Source organism: Hemitrygon akajei, chromosome 16, assembly GCF_048418815.1.
Source record: "Hemitrygon akajei chromosome 16, sHemAka1.3, whole genome shotgun sequence".
NCBI lineage: Eukaryota > Metazoa > Chordata > Chondrichthyes > Myliobatiformes > Dasyatidae > Hemitrygon > Hemitrygon akajei.
The window spans coordinates 5,824,964-5,840,687 of NC_133139.1; the positions used below are offsets into that span (position 1 = coordinate 5,824,964).

Below are 15,724 nucleotides of genomic sequence, written 5' to 3' on the forward strand. Positions count from 1 at the left end.
CTAATGAGTTCCTTCAGTATTTTTTTTTTCTGTTGCTCTGTATTTCCAGTATCTGCAGAACTTCTTGTGTTTTTTTGAGTCTGTTTGTATCTGCAAGCCCAGCTTTGTTTGGGGAAGCAAAGTCTCTGACATCTGTGTTGGTTGTCATGTGGTGATTGTCCATCTTTGTGTGAGAGTTTTTGATGTGGAAAAGCCATTGCACTGGGGGAATTCCACTCTCTCAACCTTCAAAACCAGGTTCCAGTGGTCCGAGTAGTCATCACAAACTGGGGGGCTTCCTTGCTTGCAGTGGATGACCATGACTTCTTCCACGCCTTGCCATGCCCTTCGCTCTCTAAAAGGCATTACGGAACCACCCTCCTGGCCGTTAGATCTCACCGTTGATCTCATCCGCCCAATCTGCCAGAGCTGACTTTGCATGCTAGAACAGGCATGTCTACCTTACTGGGGTATGAGGCCCGCTGGCAACCCTCACCTGGTTTAGCCCACCCATCAAAGCGGTGTGGCCGTTGTCACATGCAAACAGCTACTTGGAGTCATGGATGAGAGCTGAGTGTCCAGTGGGAACCAAAGGTGAGTGAGCTACCCCAGAATGGACACAACAACCCCCTTCAATTCCTCCCTGGACACCCCTACATCCCAGTGTGCCATGTAAGCCGAGTGAAGAGGTTCGTCAAGTGGGATACCAGAGAGCAACATCTTATCTTCCTCTTGCAATTTCAAAACACCAAACCAAGAATACATTGCAAGTGGGCAGACACAAACGGCCACTATTACAGGGCATCATTTAGCTGTTCCAAGACCACCAATGAAGATTCTTTCAGTTCAGTGATTATTTTATGTCGCACTATGCCCCATCAACATTGTCTGAAGTCACAGATATAGAATATGAACTAGTCATCAAATGCACACTAATTGCCTCGTTGGACATCAGAGATAATCAAAGAAAATTGGTTTCCTTTTGACACTCATCTCTGGTGTCCAATGAAGCTATTTAGCGGTTAGCGTGATGCTATTACAGCTCAGAATGTTGGAGTTTGGAGTGCATTTCCGATGCCCCCATTGAGGAATCTGCACACCTTCCCTGTGGAACATGTGAGTTTCCTCCAGGTCCTTAGGTTTCTCCCACAGTCCGAAGATGTATTGGTTAGTAGTTTAATTAATCATTGGAAGTTGTCCTGTGATTAGGCTGGGGTAATATTGTTGGGTTGCTGGTGGCACAGCGCGAAGGGCTGGAAGGGCCTGTTCCACGTGGTATCTCTAAGTAAATAAATAAATAAAATTGAGCAAATTAATTTAAATAAAGGTAGCTTCCTAAAGCATAATTAGCGGACTGCAAACTATATCTCTGTAGGAGTTGATGAGCAGGTTTGCCAATAATTCATAGACTGTAGCAGCTTTCCTGCATCTATAACTTGTTGTCACACATCTCTCTTTAATTACAACAGAAAGTTCAGCTGCCCAGGGTTTCCTATGATGAAAAGCAGGTGTCAATTTTAAAGTTCCCATGAAACATTGAAAACGGAAATTATATTGGGGGAATGAAGAAGGAGGATGCTGATGTCAAATCTCCACCGCCTTGCAGTTACACCCACTCATAGGAAAGGCTTTGGAAGTAAATCCCGAAAAAAAAATCTAGAGCTGGAGTCCCTCAGGCAGTCCGACGTTGGATTCAACACTGACGGGAAACTCCTGTGTCACCGCTGGTGCCAAATTGTATTGGTCTCTGGCTTTCCTTTGGATTCATCAGCCATGTGGAGATGAGGAGCTTGCTGCATGGGCAACAGCTTGCTCTCCATATCGTACTGGCCTGTCTTGCGTATACATAGACAGCTAGGACACAGCATCCATGGTCTACCAACAGAGGGCCATATTGGATGGGTCTAGGACACTTCAACCTGAGTAGGTGTCAATTGCCTACAGTTGTCAGTTGCTGGTTCCTTAATGTATGTCTGTCAGCTGGGTCAGGCAACAGCACTAACTTGCTAACTGTAGCAACATATGACAAAAACTGATCGCACTCTTTCTTTAAGACCATGTAACGTAAGAGCAGAATTAGGCCATTCGGCCCTTTGAGTCTGTTCCACCATTCAATCATGGCTGATTTATTATCCCTTTCAACCTATTCTTCTGCTTTATCCCCATAACCTTTGACACCCTCACTAATCAACTTCTGCTTTAAATATACCAAATTACTTGGCCTGCCCAGCCGCCTGTGGTAGTAAATTCCACATATTTGCCAACCTCTAACTGAAGACATTCCTCTTCATCTTTATTCTAAAGAGATGTCCTTTTATTCTGAGGCTGTGCCCTCTGGTCCTAGACTCTCCCACTTTTGCAAACATCCTCCCCATGTCAACTCAATCTAGACCTTTCAACATTTGATAGGTTTCAATGAGATTCCACCCCCCCACCCCCGCAATTCTTCTAAACTCCATTGAGTACAGGCCATACATTAAGTTTTCATTCCCAGGATAATCTTCGTGAACCTCCTCTGAACTCTCTCCAACGTCAGCTCATCCTGCTTTAGAAATGGGGCCCAATCTGCTCACAATACTCCAAGTGAGGCCTCACCAGGCCTTCTAAGTTCTCAGCATTACATTCCTGCTTTTATATTCTGGTCATCTCGAAATGAATCCGTACATCGCATTTGCCTTCCTCACCAATAACTCAGCCTGCAAGTTAATCTTTAGGGAATCCTGCACAAGGACTCTCAGTTTAACAAAATAATTTGAGCAGGAGGTGGCAATAACTTATGGTGCTGATTCTTTGTGGTTTTAGGATTAATTTAGAAAACTGTTTTAAGAAATATACCTGCTGTTGCGTGGCTCAGTGAATGATTGTGTCTGATGAAGTGACCCAGAGCACTTCAAGTACAAGAGGTCCAGCTTTTGACCTCCAGAAAGCCAACTCACATGCAAAGTGGCAGTTCCCGACCAAAATGGAATCACAGAAGAATGCTCGGCAGCTGTGGTGGGGCTTGAATGCACTGTGGATATTTGTCAGTCTTTTTATGTATATTTTTATCATCAATTCTATAGTACTTCTTTATTTTGTTATAAATGCAAGAAGGAAAATGAATCTCAGGGTTGTGTGTGGTGATATATACTGTATGTTTGATAATAAATTGACTTTCAACTTTGAGATGAGTACAAACTGGGGTCAAAGTTCAAAGTAAATTTATTATTAAAGTACACATATGTCACCATATACAACCCTAAGAGCATTTTCTTGTGGGCATTCACAGTAAATACAAAGAAACAAATAATAATAATAATAATAATTAATAGATAAGCAATAAATATCGAGAGCATGAGATGAAGAGTCCTTGAAAGTGAGTCCGTAGGTTGTGGGAACAGTTCAGTGTTGGTGTGAGTGATATTATCTCCTCCGGTTCTAGAGCCTGATAGTTGAGAGGTAATAACTATTCCTTAACTTGGTGATGTGAGTCCTGAGGCTCTTGTACCTCCTTCCTAATGACAGCAGTGAGAAGAGAGCATGGCCAGGACGTTGAGAGTCTTTGATGATGGATGCTCAGTGGTAGGGACGGCTTTGCCTGTGATGGACTGATCCATATCCACTACTTTTTGGAGGCTGAATTTGTAGGATGAATTAGTTCTTGCCATTCACAGGCAGAGACAGAAGAAAAATTATGGGAACGTAGAAAATAGGAATTCTGTACCTCTGTAATTCAGCAATCCTTCTGAGATGGGAAGGATAATGAAATTAATTAGCAACTCTGTTCCTCACTGATATCCTGGACTGGGCTAGTGTCCAAATTGGTCTGAGCTATGAGCTGATCCTCTTTTTAAAGAATTGGAAACATCAGCTGAGTTTTGAGAGTTTCTAAGATTAGCACTAATAATCAATAAATTGTTCCAAATTCTGGATCTTTTTGCTGATTCTATTTTTTGCAAAGGGAGGAATATTAAGTGAATTTTCCCGTCATAAATTGGAAGACCACTTCGCAGAGCACCTCCACTTCATCTGCTCAGAAGCAGAACATCCCTGTGGGCAAACATTTTAATTCCGGTTCCCATTCCCGTTCTGACATGTCAGTCCATGGCCTCCTCTCATGGCACAATGACGCCATGCTCAGAGTGACACCTTATATACTGCCTGAGTAGCGTCCAACCTGATAGCATGAATATTGATTTCTCCTTCTAGTACAAATGATTTCCTCCTCCCCCACCACCCCTTCATCTGTTCCCCACTCAGGCTGCGTGTTTCTTCTCATTTGCCTGTCACCTCCCCTAGGTCCCTTCCTCCTCCCCTTTCTCCTATGGTTCACTCTTCTGTCCTATCAAATATCTTCTTTTCCAGCCCTTTATCTTTCCTACCCACCTGGTTTCACCTTCTAGATTGTTCTCCTTCCCCTCACTCACACCTTTTTATTCTGGCATCTTCCCCTTTCCATTTCAGTCCCAAAGAAGGGTCTCGGCCCAAAACCTCAATTGTTGACTCTTTTCCATAGATGCAGCCTGACCTGCTGAGTTCCTCCAGCATCTTGTGTGTGTTGCTTTGGATTTCCAGCATCTGCAGATTTTCTCTGCAATCAACAGATTATTACAAATTCTGTAGAAATCTTCTCTTTATCTTTGACAATAATATTGTTTTACACAGATTGGAACAGGCCTTTCAGCTCAAAAGTTCCATGCAAACCAAGATGCCTCTCTAAACTAGAATCTAGCTCAGTTTGAAGTGTACACATCAGGATACAAGCCACTACACCACTGAACCCATCCACATTATCTCAGATGTAATTTTCAAACATCTCATTCAACAGGTTTGTTCTCTTGCCAAAGTTTCAAACTACAATTTAGCCTTCACCGGATGAAAGGCCGAGATAGAGTGGATGTGAAGAGAATGTTTCCTCTAGTGGGGGAATTGAGCACCAGAGGGCACAGCCTCAGAATAGCGGGTTGTCCTTTAGACCAGAGACGAGGAGAGATCCCTTTACCCAGTGGGTGGTGAATCTGTGGAAGTCATCGCCACATGTGGCTCTGAAGGCCAAGTCATTGAGTATATTTTAAGCGGAGGTTAATAGGTTCTTGACTAGTCAGAGCGTCAAAAGTTACAGAGAGAAAGCAGAAGAATGTGGTTGAGAAGGATAATAAATCAGCCATGATGGAATGGCAGTGCAGGTTCAATGGGCTGAATGACCTAATTCTTCTCCTAATTCTTATGGCTTATGGTCTTAATGCATATGGAATCTGTACCTCTCTCAGTGTGTACATCCTCCAGCAGTTCTCTAGAGCGAGAGCTAGTTCTTACCTAATCACTAATATTTCATTTATAACACATTAAAGCTGGTAAAATTCCACCTTCCCCAGAACATACCAGAGCAATTCTACACTGCCATCACAGAGAGCATCCTCACATCAGCCATTACTGTCTGGTTTGATGCGGTGTCCTCTCACAATATGTACAAAAACCACAGTGAGCTGTCACATCCTCAGAAAAGGTCATTGGCTACAGTCTACCCTGACTGCAGGACTTGTATGTGTCCAGGACAAAGAAGTGGGCAGAAAAATCAATGTTGACACTAGCCACCCTGATAACTGCCTTTTCCAAAAGCTCCCTCCTGGAAGCACTCGGGCTATTAAAACAAAAATTCTTCACACCATTTTAAAAGTTTCTTCCCCCGGCAGTTAATCTGATCAATCATTCTAGTTAGGCCTACCCACCCACTATATCTGTCACCCCTGTCACTGCACTGTAAACACTTCAAACCACTTTATATAACACAGTTTACATGTAAATACATGCCGGTATTTATGCACATTTTATTCCATATCCATATTTCTAACTTCATTTTATATCATTCTTTATTCTGAATAATTGTTGAATGTTGCTTTTTTTTTGTTGCATGTCACACTCCCTGACCAACACACCACAGCAAATTCCTAATACACGTAAATGTACACTCCTATTTTATGAGGTACCTCCTGTACCTAATAAAATGTCCACTGAATGTATGTCTGTGGTATTCTGCTGCTGTAGCCCATCCACTTAAGGGTTTGACATGTGTGTTCAGAGATGTTTTTCTGCACACCACTATTATAATGCATGGTTATTTGAGTTACACTCACGTTCCTGGCAGCTTGAACCAGTCTGGGCATTCTCCTCTCAGCTCTCTCATTAACAAGGTTTTTTCGCCCAGAGAACTGCCACACCCTTGACATATTTTTGTTTTTCACCCCATTCCCTGTAACTCTAGCGTCTGTTGTGCGTGAAAATCCCTGGAGCAGTTTCTGAGATACTCTGGCCTGAGCAATCATTCTATGATCAAAGACATTTGGATCACATTTCTTCCCCATTCTGATTATTTGGTCTGAACAACAACTGAACCTCTTGACCATGTCTGCATGCTTTTATGCATTGAGTTGCTGCCACATGATTGACTGATGAGATACTTGCATTAACGAGCAGGTGTATGGGCATACCTAATAATGTGGCCACTGTGTGTGTATAACAAATAAAGTTGATTCAAGATTCCTGTTAGCACCTCCACCACAGATGCTTCTCTCAGCTTCATTTTGTTGTTTAAGAATACAGACACCTGGGCTGATGACAAGAGTACATGACTTTATTTTTAAATATGCTCTAATAATTGTCTGTCATCACTCACCTCTGTGAACTGTGCATTCATCAGGGGTGTAGTCCTCCCTATGTTATTTGTGTGCACCTAACATAAACACGCAGTGTGACTGTAAGTACTACATGACAGATCGACATAAGTGACCTTTACGTGAATTCCATTAGTTGTCTAATTTGAATCATTATTTATATTCTGCATGCAATTTGCTAGTTTGAGCTAGCAAACTATATTAGGCATACTGTATTATGTTTCTTTTTTTGTCAGCTACTAATGTAATCAAATCAACTCACCACACCAGGAGCACCAAACCTTCCCAAGCAGTAAGGCTGATCAATACTCCCCGCCCACTAAGCCACCCCCAGCACCACTACTTTATTATGTACTGTTACAGTCACCTTATGCACAGCATCATTTTATGGACATACAATTATTCTATGTATATAAGCTATCTTATGTATTTATATTTATTGTGTTCTTTATCTTATTGTGTTTTTTTATGCTGCATCAGATCTAGAGTAACAATTGTTTTGGTCTCCTTCACACTTGTGTTCAGGAAATGACATTAAACAGTCTTGATTCTTGAATAATTAGAAAAACTGTTCAGCAGTTAACTGTAGTTTGTGAAGTGTTATCTCTCTTGGGAATGTGTTGCAAAATACTTTCATTTTTCCATTTACTTTTTTTTCCCAATTTATCCCCATTTTCTTCCCCATTCGTTGGCCCTTTGCCTTCTCGCAGCCAGGGAGGGAGGGCGAGAGAGTCACCGACTACTCCGTGACTTCAGTGACAGTGCCTCTTCGTGCTCAGATGAGAGGACGCATGCTTCCGGCGGAGAGAGACACCCTGTGTCAGTTGTTCTACTCCCCGGGCCCTGGGGAGTGCTATCCTCATGTGAAGGTGACATTGTACTTATGAACCCTGTAGTGAAAGTGACTACATGTTGCACTTTTTCTTTACGTTAGTGTATTTTTAAGCAGGAAATATCAACATTTCCAATATGGAAGTTACAAATTGTCAGAAACTGCACTTACACTCAGTGGCCACTTTATTAGGTTGGAGGTACCTAATAAAGTGGCCACTGAGTGTATTCCTGTATATTTGTGGTCTTCTGCGGCGGTAGCCCATCCACTTAACATGTTATATGTTCAGAGATACTCTTCTACACAGCAGTGTTGTAATGCGTGGTTATTAGAGTTACTGTCACCTTCCTGTCAGCTTGAACCAGTCTGGCCATTCATCTCTGATCTCTCACATTAGCAAGGCATTTTCACCCACTGAACTGCCAATGGCTAGATGTTTTTTTCTGTTCTTTTTTTACACCTTTCTCTGTAAGCTCTGGAGACAGGAGATTAGTAGTTTCTGAAATACTCAAATCACCCCATCTGGCACCAACAAGTATTCTGTAGTCAAAATCACTTAGATCATATTTCTTTCCCATTCTAATGTTTGGTGTGAACAGCAACTGAACCTCTCGACCAGGTCTGCATGCTTTTATGCATTGAGCTGCTGCCACGTTAAATGTTTGAATGTTTGCATTAGCGAGCAGGTGTACCTAGTAAAGGGCCCCCCCGAATGTGTATTGCATTTTAATTAAGTTCAAGGTCAGGTTTAATTATCATTCAACCATACACAAATATTCATGAGTAAGGCCAAACAAATCAGTGTTCCTCTGGGGCTAAGGTACAAAATACAATACCAATAGTCACACACAGCACAAGGCCCATATAGCACATATAAGAATGCAGCAAGTCCATCTCCATCGCTATCAATCAGCAGACCTGCAGTGCTTTATGTTATTAATTCTAACAGTGTCTTGCAACGGTAAAAAAGACATATAGGACAAACAGTTACAGCTTTGTTTGGACCTAGAGAGGCGGCTGCAACAAAGCGGGTCAACATCTAACCAAAGATTTATAGACAACCTCTTTGACAAATAGCAGAGTCCCAGATAGAGAACTGGAACCAACAGCAGAATCCCAAAGACAGAGCTGGAACTAATAGGAGAGTCCCAAAGACAGTACAAGAACCAATAGCAGAGTCCCAGAGACAGTACAAGAACCAATAGCAGAGTCCCAGAGACAGACCTGGAACCAGTGGCAGAGTTCCAAAGACAGATCTGGAACCAATAGCAGAGAGGGAACTAGAACCAATGGGAGAGTCCCAGAGGGAGAGCTGGAACAGGAGCTGTTCTAACAGTCAAATTGTCTTATAAATCTGGACACAGCATGAAGGTGAAATTATAACCACATCATGCATTCAAATTGCTCTTTCAACAATAATTAGAACAAGTCACTTTCAAGTGGTTTATACAGCAGCTTTCTCTAGACAATAATTAAACAAACCTTTTGAGTTGGTGCTGTTTAATACTCAGTGTTATTCTTTGAGGAACTAGCCTGGAGGCAGATCGATGGGCTATGAAGACATGAGTGGCTTGTTATCATTTTTGTGTCCCAGTTGACGCCCTCCCTTTGCCAAACTATTATAGGCATGATTGGTGTCCTTCATAATCTGTTTAATTTTAAAAATTTGAATGCTTAGTGTATTATATTGCATAATTGTTTCTTTCAGTGTAAAAGGGGCTCACCATTTCATTTGAATTGCAAGTCACTGCACTAAATCAATTAAACTAACAGTAATCTGTTCATTGAGTTGCTTTTAATTCTTTTAAAGTATTTTATTAGGAGGTTCATTTTATTCCAAACATGTCTAAAAGTGTAGCAGCACCAGTGTAATGCAAGGGTTCTGTTGTTGGGCTGTGGAGTGATCAAAGAAGGTTTCAGAATCAGATTCAGATTCAGAATAAGGTTTAATATCACTGGCATATGTCATGAAATCCGTTGTTTCGTGGCAGCAGTACATTGCAAGATATAATAATTTAAAAAACTAAAATCACAAAATGAAATATATATTAAAATTAAATTAACTAAGTAGTTCAAAAAATCAATAAAAAGGATAAGTAGTAGTGAGGTAGTGGACATGGGTTCATTGTCCATTCAGACATCTGATGGCAGAGGGGAAGAAGCTGATCCTGAAGCACTGAGTGTGTATCTTCAGGCTTCTGTACCCCCTCCTTGATGGTAGCAATGAAAAGAGGCATGTCCTGGGGGTTCTGAATGTTGGATGCCTCCTTCCTGAAGCATCACTCCTTGAAGATGTACATGATTGTGGCGACGCTGATCTGGCTGAGTTTACAACTTTCAGCAGCTTTTTCCAATCCTGTCCAATGGCCCCCTCCACACCAGATGGTGATGCTCTCCATGGTACACCTCTCATAGCATTAATGTCTAGTTTATTTACCATCCCTAATTCGCCCATTTATCCCAACTACTATGATTGCAAGAACACCACTGTCTACCCAATAGATTAAAGATTAGCTTGATTTGTCACATGTAGATTAAAATAACATACAGTAAAATGTGTGATTCCAGCTAATGTCTGACAGGCTTTTTTAAAGCTGAGTAAATTTCTTTTTGAAAATAAATATTAAGTCCTTAAAACAAACTTTTCAAAAAGAAATTGAGGATAGGGTCAAAATGTCTAATTTTTTTTTACACAATAACAAGATATTAAAATGCTACTTCATCTACCTAAAAAATTAATGATTCCAACCAATATCTGACTGGCTGTTAAAGTAGCAATGACCAGGACAGTTTGAGGAGGTGCTGAAGAAGGGTCTCGGCCCTAAACGTAGATTGTTTATTCCTTTCCGTAGATGCTGCCTGACCTGCTGAGTTCCTCCAGCACTTTGTGTGTGTTGCTCTGGATTTACAGCATCTGCAAACTTTTTTGTGCTTATTACTTTCAAGGATCTAGGATCAGTGTTATTTTCCAGGATTTGCTGTGGTGTGTTGGTCAGGGTGAGACATGCAACATTCAACAATTATAAAAAATAAAGAATTATATCAAAAATAAAGTTAGCAGTTAAAGTACAAGTTTGGAATAAAATATTCATAAATTTATAAATACCTGCATGTACAATAGTGTGCAAAATTCTTAAGCACAGATGGGGTGCCTAAGAGTTTTGCTAGTACTCTATTTGTCAATGTGGAGTGGAGAGTGAATTTATACATCTGGCAGGAACAAAGGATGTTTGTAATGGCAAGGGTGGAGCACCGTGGGAGGGGTGTGGGACAAGAGGCAGAGAAGGAGTGGCAGGGGGCAGGTGCAGACACACCCAGTCCTGAGACACTAGGCAAGGTCATTTGATTCTGAACAATTGGTTTATTGATCATTACAGAATATCTCTCTTCCCCTTTTCCCAACCATGATTCCTCTCTCCCTGCCCCCTTCCCACTCTCAGTCCACAATAGAGACCCATATCAGAATCAGGTTTATCATCACTCACATACATCATGATTTTTTGTGTGTGACAGCAGTACAGTGCAATAGATAAAGTTACTACAGTTCTGTGCAAAAGTCTTAGACACCCTAGCTATATATTGTATATGTGCCTAAGACTTTTGCACAGGACTGTATGTCCTTGATGGCAGGTGGTATCTATGGTTCAATAGATAAATATATTGGTATCTATGGTGGGATTTCTTTAATTGATCAGAGACTATTAAACAGTTTCTTAGTACGGTAAGTTGGACTCTTGACTTTGCAAGCTCATTCATTACGATCTTGCACCTTATGTCTGCCTGCACTGTAGCTGTTACACTCTATTTGGCATTGTCATTGTTTTACCTTGTTCTTCCTCGGTGCAGCTTGTAATGATGATCTGTGTAATGATCCCTAACCATATACGTGTGCCTACGTCATATGCACAGTACAGTACCTATTTCCAGTTACTCTAGTTTTCTCCCACAGTCCAGACATACCAGTTGGTAGGTTAATTGATCAGTGTAAATTTTCCTGTGATTAGGTTAGAGTTAAATCAGGGGATTACAGGGTGGCCTGGAAGGGCCTGTTCTGCTCTGTATCTCAATAACTAAACAACAGCATCAGAAAAAGTGGTTTAAAATGTCTCTTTACCACCGAACCGTCCTCATTCATTTTCATTGATTAGTGGTGAGTCTAATGGGTTCACACCCACACAGAAACAATGCATGCGTTAGTAAAAAACAACTCACCAGTCAGTCTGAGAGCAGAACTGTCATGAAATCGAGAATGGATTAGGGCAACACATTGGCACATCTAATAGGTCCGTTACCTCTTTGGGGAACTGACACCTCACTGCTATCATGACCCAGCTTCAGTTCTGTGTGTGTGTGTATGGAGTTGTCCTTCACGCTGCGGTAGCATCAGGGCAGCATGGCAACGTAGCAGTTAGTGAAACGCTTTACAGTGCCAGTGGTTAAGCTTCAATTCCCATTGCTCTCTGTAAGGAGTTTGTATATTCTCCCCGCGATCGCGTAGGTTTCTCCCCAGATGCTCCAGTTTCCTCCAGGTACAGTAACCATCAATTCTACAGGCATGTCACTCAGAAACTTGGGGTATATTATTTCTCTTCTTCGTGACTGTATGTATTTTCTGAAAACATTACCATATGAGCTATGTGCTGCTGGTAATGTGTTTTGCACATTGGCCCTGGTGGAACACTGTCTGGTTTGGTTGTATTCGTGTGTATGGTTGAATGATTATTGAACTAAATTAAACTTGTACCTAGGGTTAGGGCTACTGAGTTGCAGTCTTGCTCTGCTGGTCTGGAAGCTTGGTGACGGTGACACCGGCGGACTGCCCCACCACATTGCAAGCGACAACACAAGTGACACGTTTCACTGAATGTTTCAGTGCACATATGAGAAGTAAAGCTAGTCTATATTCTCTTTCAGATCTTTTCCAGAGACATGTGGGTTCTGTTGACCACTGTAAATTGCCTCCGGTATGCAGATGTGTGGGTAAAATCTGCGGTGTAGTGAGAGTCAAGTGGGAGGCTCGCCTGTTGTGGCTGACGGAACAAAGGTGCTCAGTGGAGAGAGTACAGGGAGGTTTATGTGAATGACCACAGGAATGAAGCGTTAATGATTGTGTGACTCTGAGCCTGTACTCGCTGGAGTTTAGAACAATGATGGGGGAGGGGTTAGGTTTCATTGAAACCTAACAAATGTTGAAAGGCCTAGGTAGAGTGGATGTTTCCTTTAGTGAGAGAGTCTCAGAGAGCATAGCCTCAGAATACCAGGATGTCCCTTTAAACCAGACGAGGAGGAATTTCTTTAGCCAGAGAGTGGTGAATCTGTGGAATTCATTGCCACAGACAGCTGTGGAGGCCAGGTTTAAAGAGGGGGGATGACAGAGTCTCGTGTCAAAGATTAGGGGGAAAGGGCAGGAGAAAGAGATTGAGACAGATAATAGATCAGCCCTGATGGAAAGGTGGAGCATACAGTATTTGATAGGCTGAATGGCCTAAACCTGCCGCCATATCTTATGTCTATATGGTACACTCTCTGGGCCTGACCTCCTCTGTCCTTGCAAAGGTCTTCCTCACAGTGCCAGGTGTCCTTCTATCTGTCCGAACAGAATGGCCTTTGCTCACATGTTTAATGTTCCCTCCTTGCCTTTGACTGCGGGAAGTCAGTGGGCCTTCTCTGGCTGCTTTCCTGCCCTACGACAAAACTAGCTTCCTCCTCCCCCGGGTAACATCCACTCTAGCTGACGTTGTGTATCTGACTTAATTGCCAAATTATTTATGGGAGGGAGGGGTATATCAGGGGAGTCCAAAAGCAAAACATTAATCCGATATGATTCATGATGGAATAGTATGAGTCTTTTTGATCCATTTCCTGCCAATTGTGTTCATCAGTCAGAAATGAATGAACTTAGGAAAATGGAATTGCACAACATGGCCTGACTGTTCATTTCCCTCCACAGCTGCTGCCTGATCTGCTGAGTTCCTGCAGTGTCTGTTGTGTAGCTCTAGATTCCAGCATCTGCATTCTCTTGTACCTCAAACAAAATCCTGAAACATTCAGAGCCAACGGGGAAATTTCCTGCAATCACAATGTGTTAACCACTGTCACTATCTAAACAAAATCTCTCCTCCATCTGCATTACTAACAGATCAGCATTGAGATGGGTGCAAAAAGCTGGCAAGTTTAAGTTTCAGTTTTGTTTTGTTCTTTCCCTGCAATCGTCTCACCCACTTCGAAGCACAACTCCGAATGACTTACTCATTCCACGTTTCTTCCCACATCCGGTGAATTTCATCAGTCAGCATTTTCCATTCATTCTGATCTGTTGTCGGGGCTGTGGAAGCTGCAGTAAAGCAGTGGTTAAAGACAAGATCCAGGCAAGGATAGCCTGGGCCAGTGGTAGTGTACCCAGTCCTTTCCAGAGAGAGCGCTGCAGCCAGCCCTACTCCCTACAGACCAGATAGGCAAGGGCAGTATGTGTTCAAACAGAAGAAAATAGCTTCCCTTTATATAATAAGGAGAGCTGGAGAGAGATGAGATAGGAATAATGGAAGGATGTGAAACACACCCAGCAACTAACTTTACTAACTTCAAATTGGCATTGGTTGTCAGCTTGTAGTTTCTATTGACTTTTAACATCTCTATTGTGAATGGTGATTGATTCTGCAAGTAAGGAATTCAAACATAAACAATTTACCAAATGATCAACATCTTTAACTGATAAGTCAATTCTATATAAAAATCCATTTTTGAAGAAGGGCCGAGATCCTTCTTCAAAAAATGAATTTTTATATAGAATTGACTTACCAGAAATGGATATTGATCATCTAGTAAATTGATTCTTTTCATAGATGCTGCCTGACCTGCTGGGCATTTTGTGTGTGTTTCTTTAGATTTCCGGCATCTGCAGAATCTCTTGTGTTTCTATATAAAAATAGCAACTTTCTGTCCTTGCTTCAGAAAGAGGGATAATGTCAGTGGTGAGGAAGGCAAATGCAATGTTAGTATCCATTTGGAGATGACTAGAGTATAAAAGGAAGGAAGTAACACTGAGGCTTTACAAGGCATTGGTCGAATGTGCTTCCTGAGGTGGCATTCAGATAGGCTGATGAATGTGAGAAAAATGGAGGGATATGGACACTGTGTAGGCAGAGGGGATTAGTTTACCAATTAACCTACCAACCAGTTCACCTTTGGACTGTGGGAAGAAACCAGAGCACCGGACAAAATCCAAATCCTGCGGAAGGATCTCGGCCCAAAACATCAGCTGTACTTTTTTCCCATAGGCGCTAGCTGGCCTGCTGAATTCTTCCAGCAGTTTGTGTGTGTCACTTGGATTTCCAGCATCTGCAGATTTTCTCTTGTTTATGGGGAGAACGTACAAACTCCTTAGAGATGACATCGGAATTGAACTCCATACTCCAGAACGCTGGAGCTGTAATAGATTATTCTTGACTTATTTGGTTCAGCACGACATTGTAGGCTGAAAGGCCTGTTCCTGAGCTGTACTGCTCTATGCTCTATCAGTTACACTTTGCAACATACTTATTTGATTTAGGGTGTAATGTTCTGCACTGTGAGATAGAAATCTGAGCAGAGTTTGGCTTGAGTTACTCCAAGACTGAGCTATGAACACTGCGATCAGATCTCAAGGACTTAACGCAAACTGTTCTCGGCTACTCTAGCTGATGCTCAATGCTCTCCTTTAGCGGACTAAGCGGAGTGTTAATTTTTTACTGAAAGTAGCTCTGTGTTTATTCACTGGTTGAATCGTCCGCCCACTGTGAACAGTTTTCATCGCCCAGCAGCCTTTGTTCAAAAGACGTGTCCACGCCTTAGATGTTGTGTGAAAATGTGCTCAGTCATGATATCTGACCAGTGAATAAAGGGACAAGTCTTTGTACAAAAAAAACGCTAAAATCCAGAAAATGTTCTGTAATGTATCTGAACATTTAGCTTAAGAAGTGGAAATCTTAGAAATTAAGATCAAAGTTAAAGCATTAGGTTACCACGGTAACATAGCAGTTATTGCAAAGCTATTACAGCTCAAGCTCCAAATGTTTGGAGTTCAATTCCAACACCATCTGTAAGGAGTTTGTGTATTCTCCCCATAACTGTGTGGATTTGTCCGGGTGCTCCGGTTTCCTCTCACAGTCCAAAGGCGTACTGGTTGGTAGGTTAATTGGTCATTGCAAGGTGTCCTGTGAACAGACTCATGTTAAATAGATGGGTTGCTGTGCTTGTTGGGCCAGAAGGTCTGTTCCATGTTGTA

General features: G+C 41.9%; 1 protein-coding gene across 3 annotated transcripts in view; it reads left to right on the forward strand.

Annotated features, from left to right (window-relative positions):
* The window catches only part of nfic (nuclear factor I/C), a 464,113-nt gene that overhangs the window by 348,261 nt on the left and 100,128 nt on the right, over positions 1–15,724 (forward strand). For 2 of the 3 annotated variants that reach the window (XM_073068141.1, XM_073068140.1), the window contains exon 9: positions 7,340–7,498. The exons of the other annotated variant lie outside the window; for it this stretch is intronic. In XM_073068141.1, the coding sequence (XP_072924242.1) occupies positions 7,340–7,498 (159 nt within the window). The remainder of the gene's footprint in view (positions 1–7,339; positions 7,499–15,724) is intronic. 3 annotated transcript variants of the gene reach the window in all.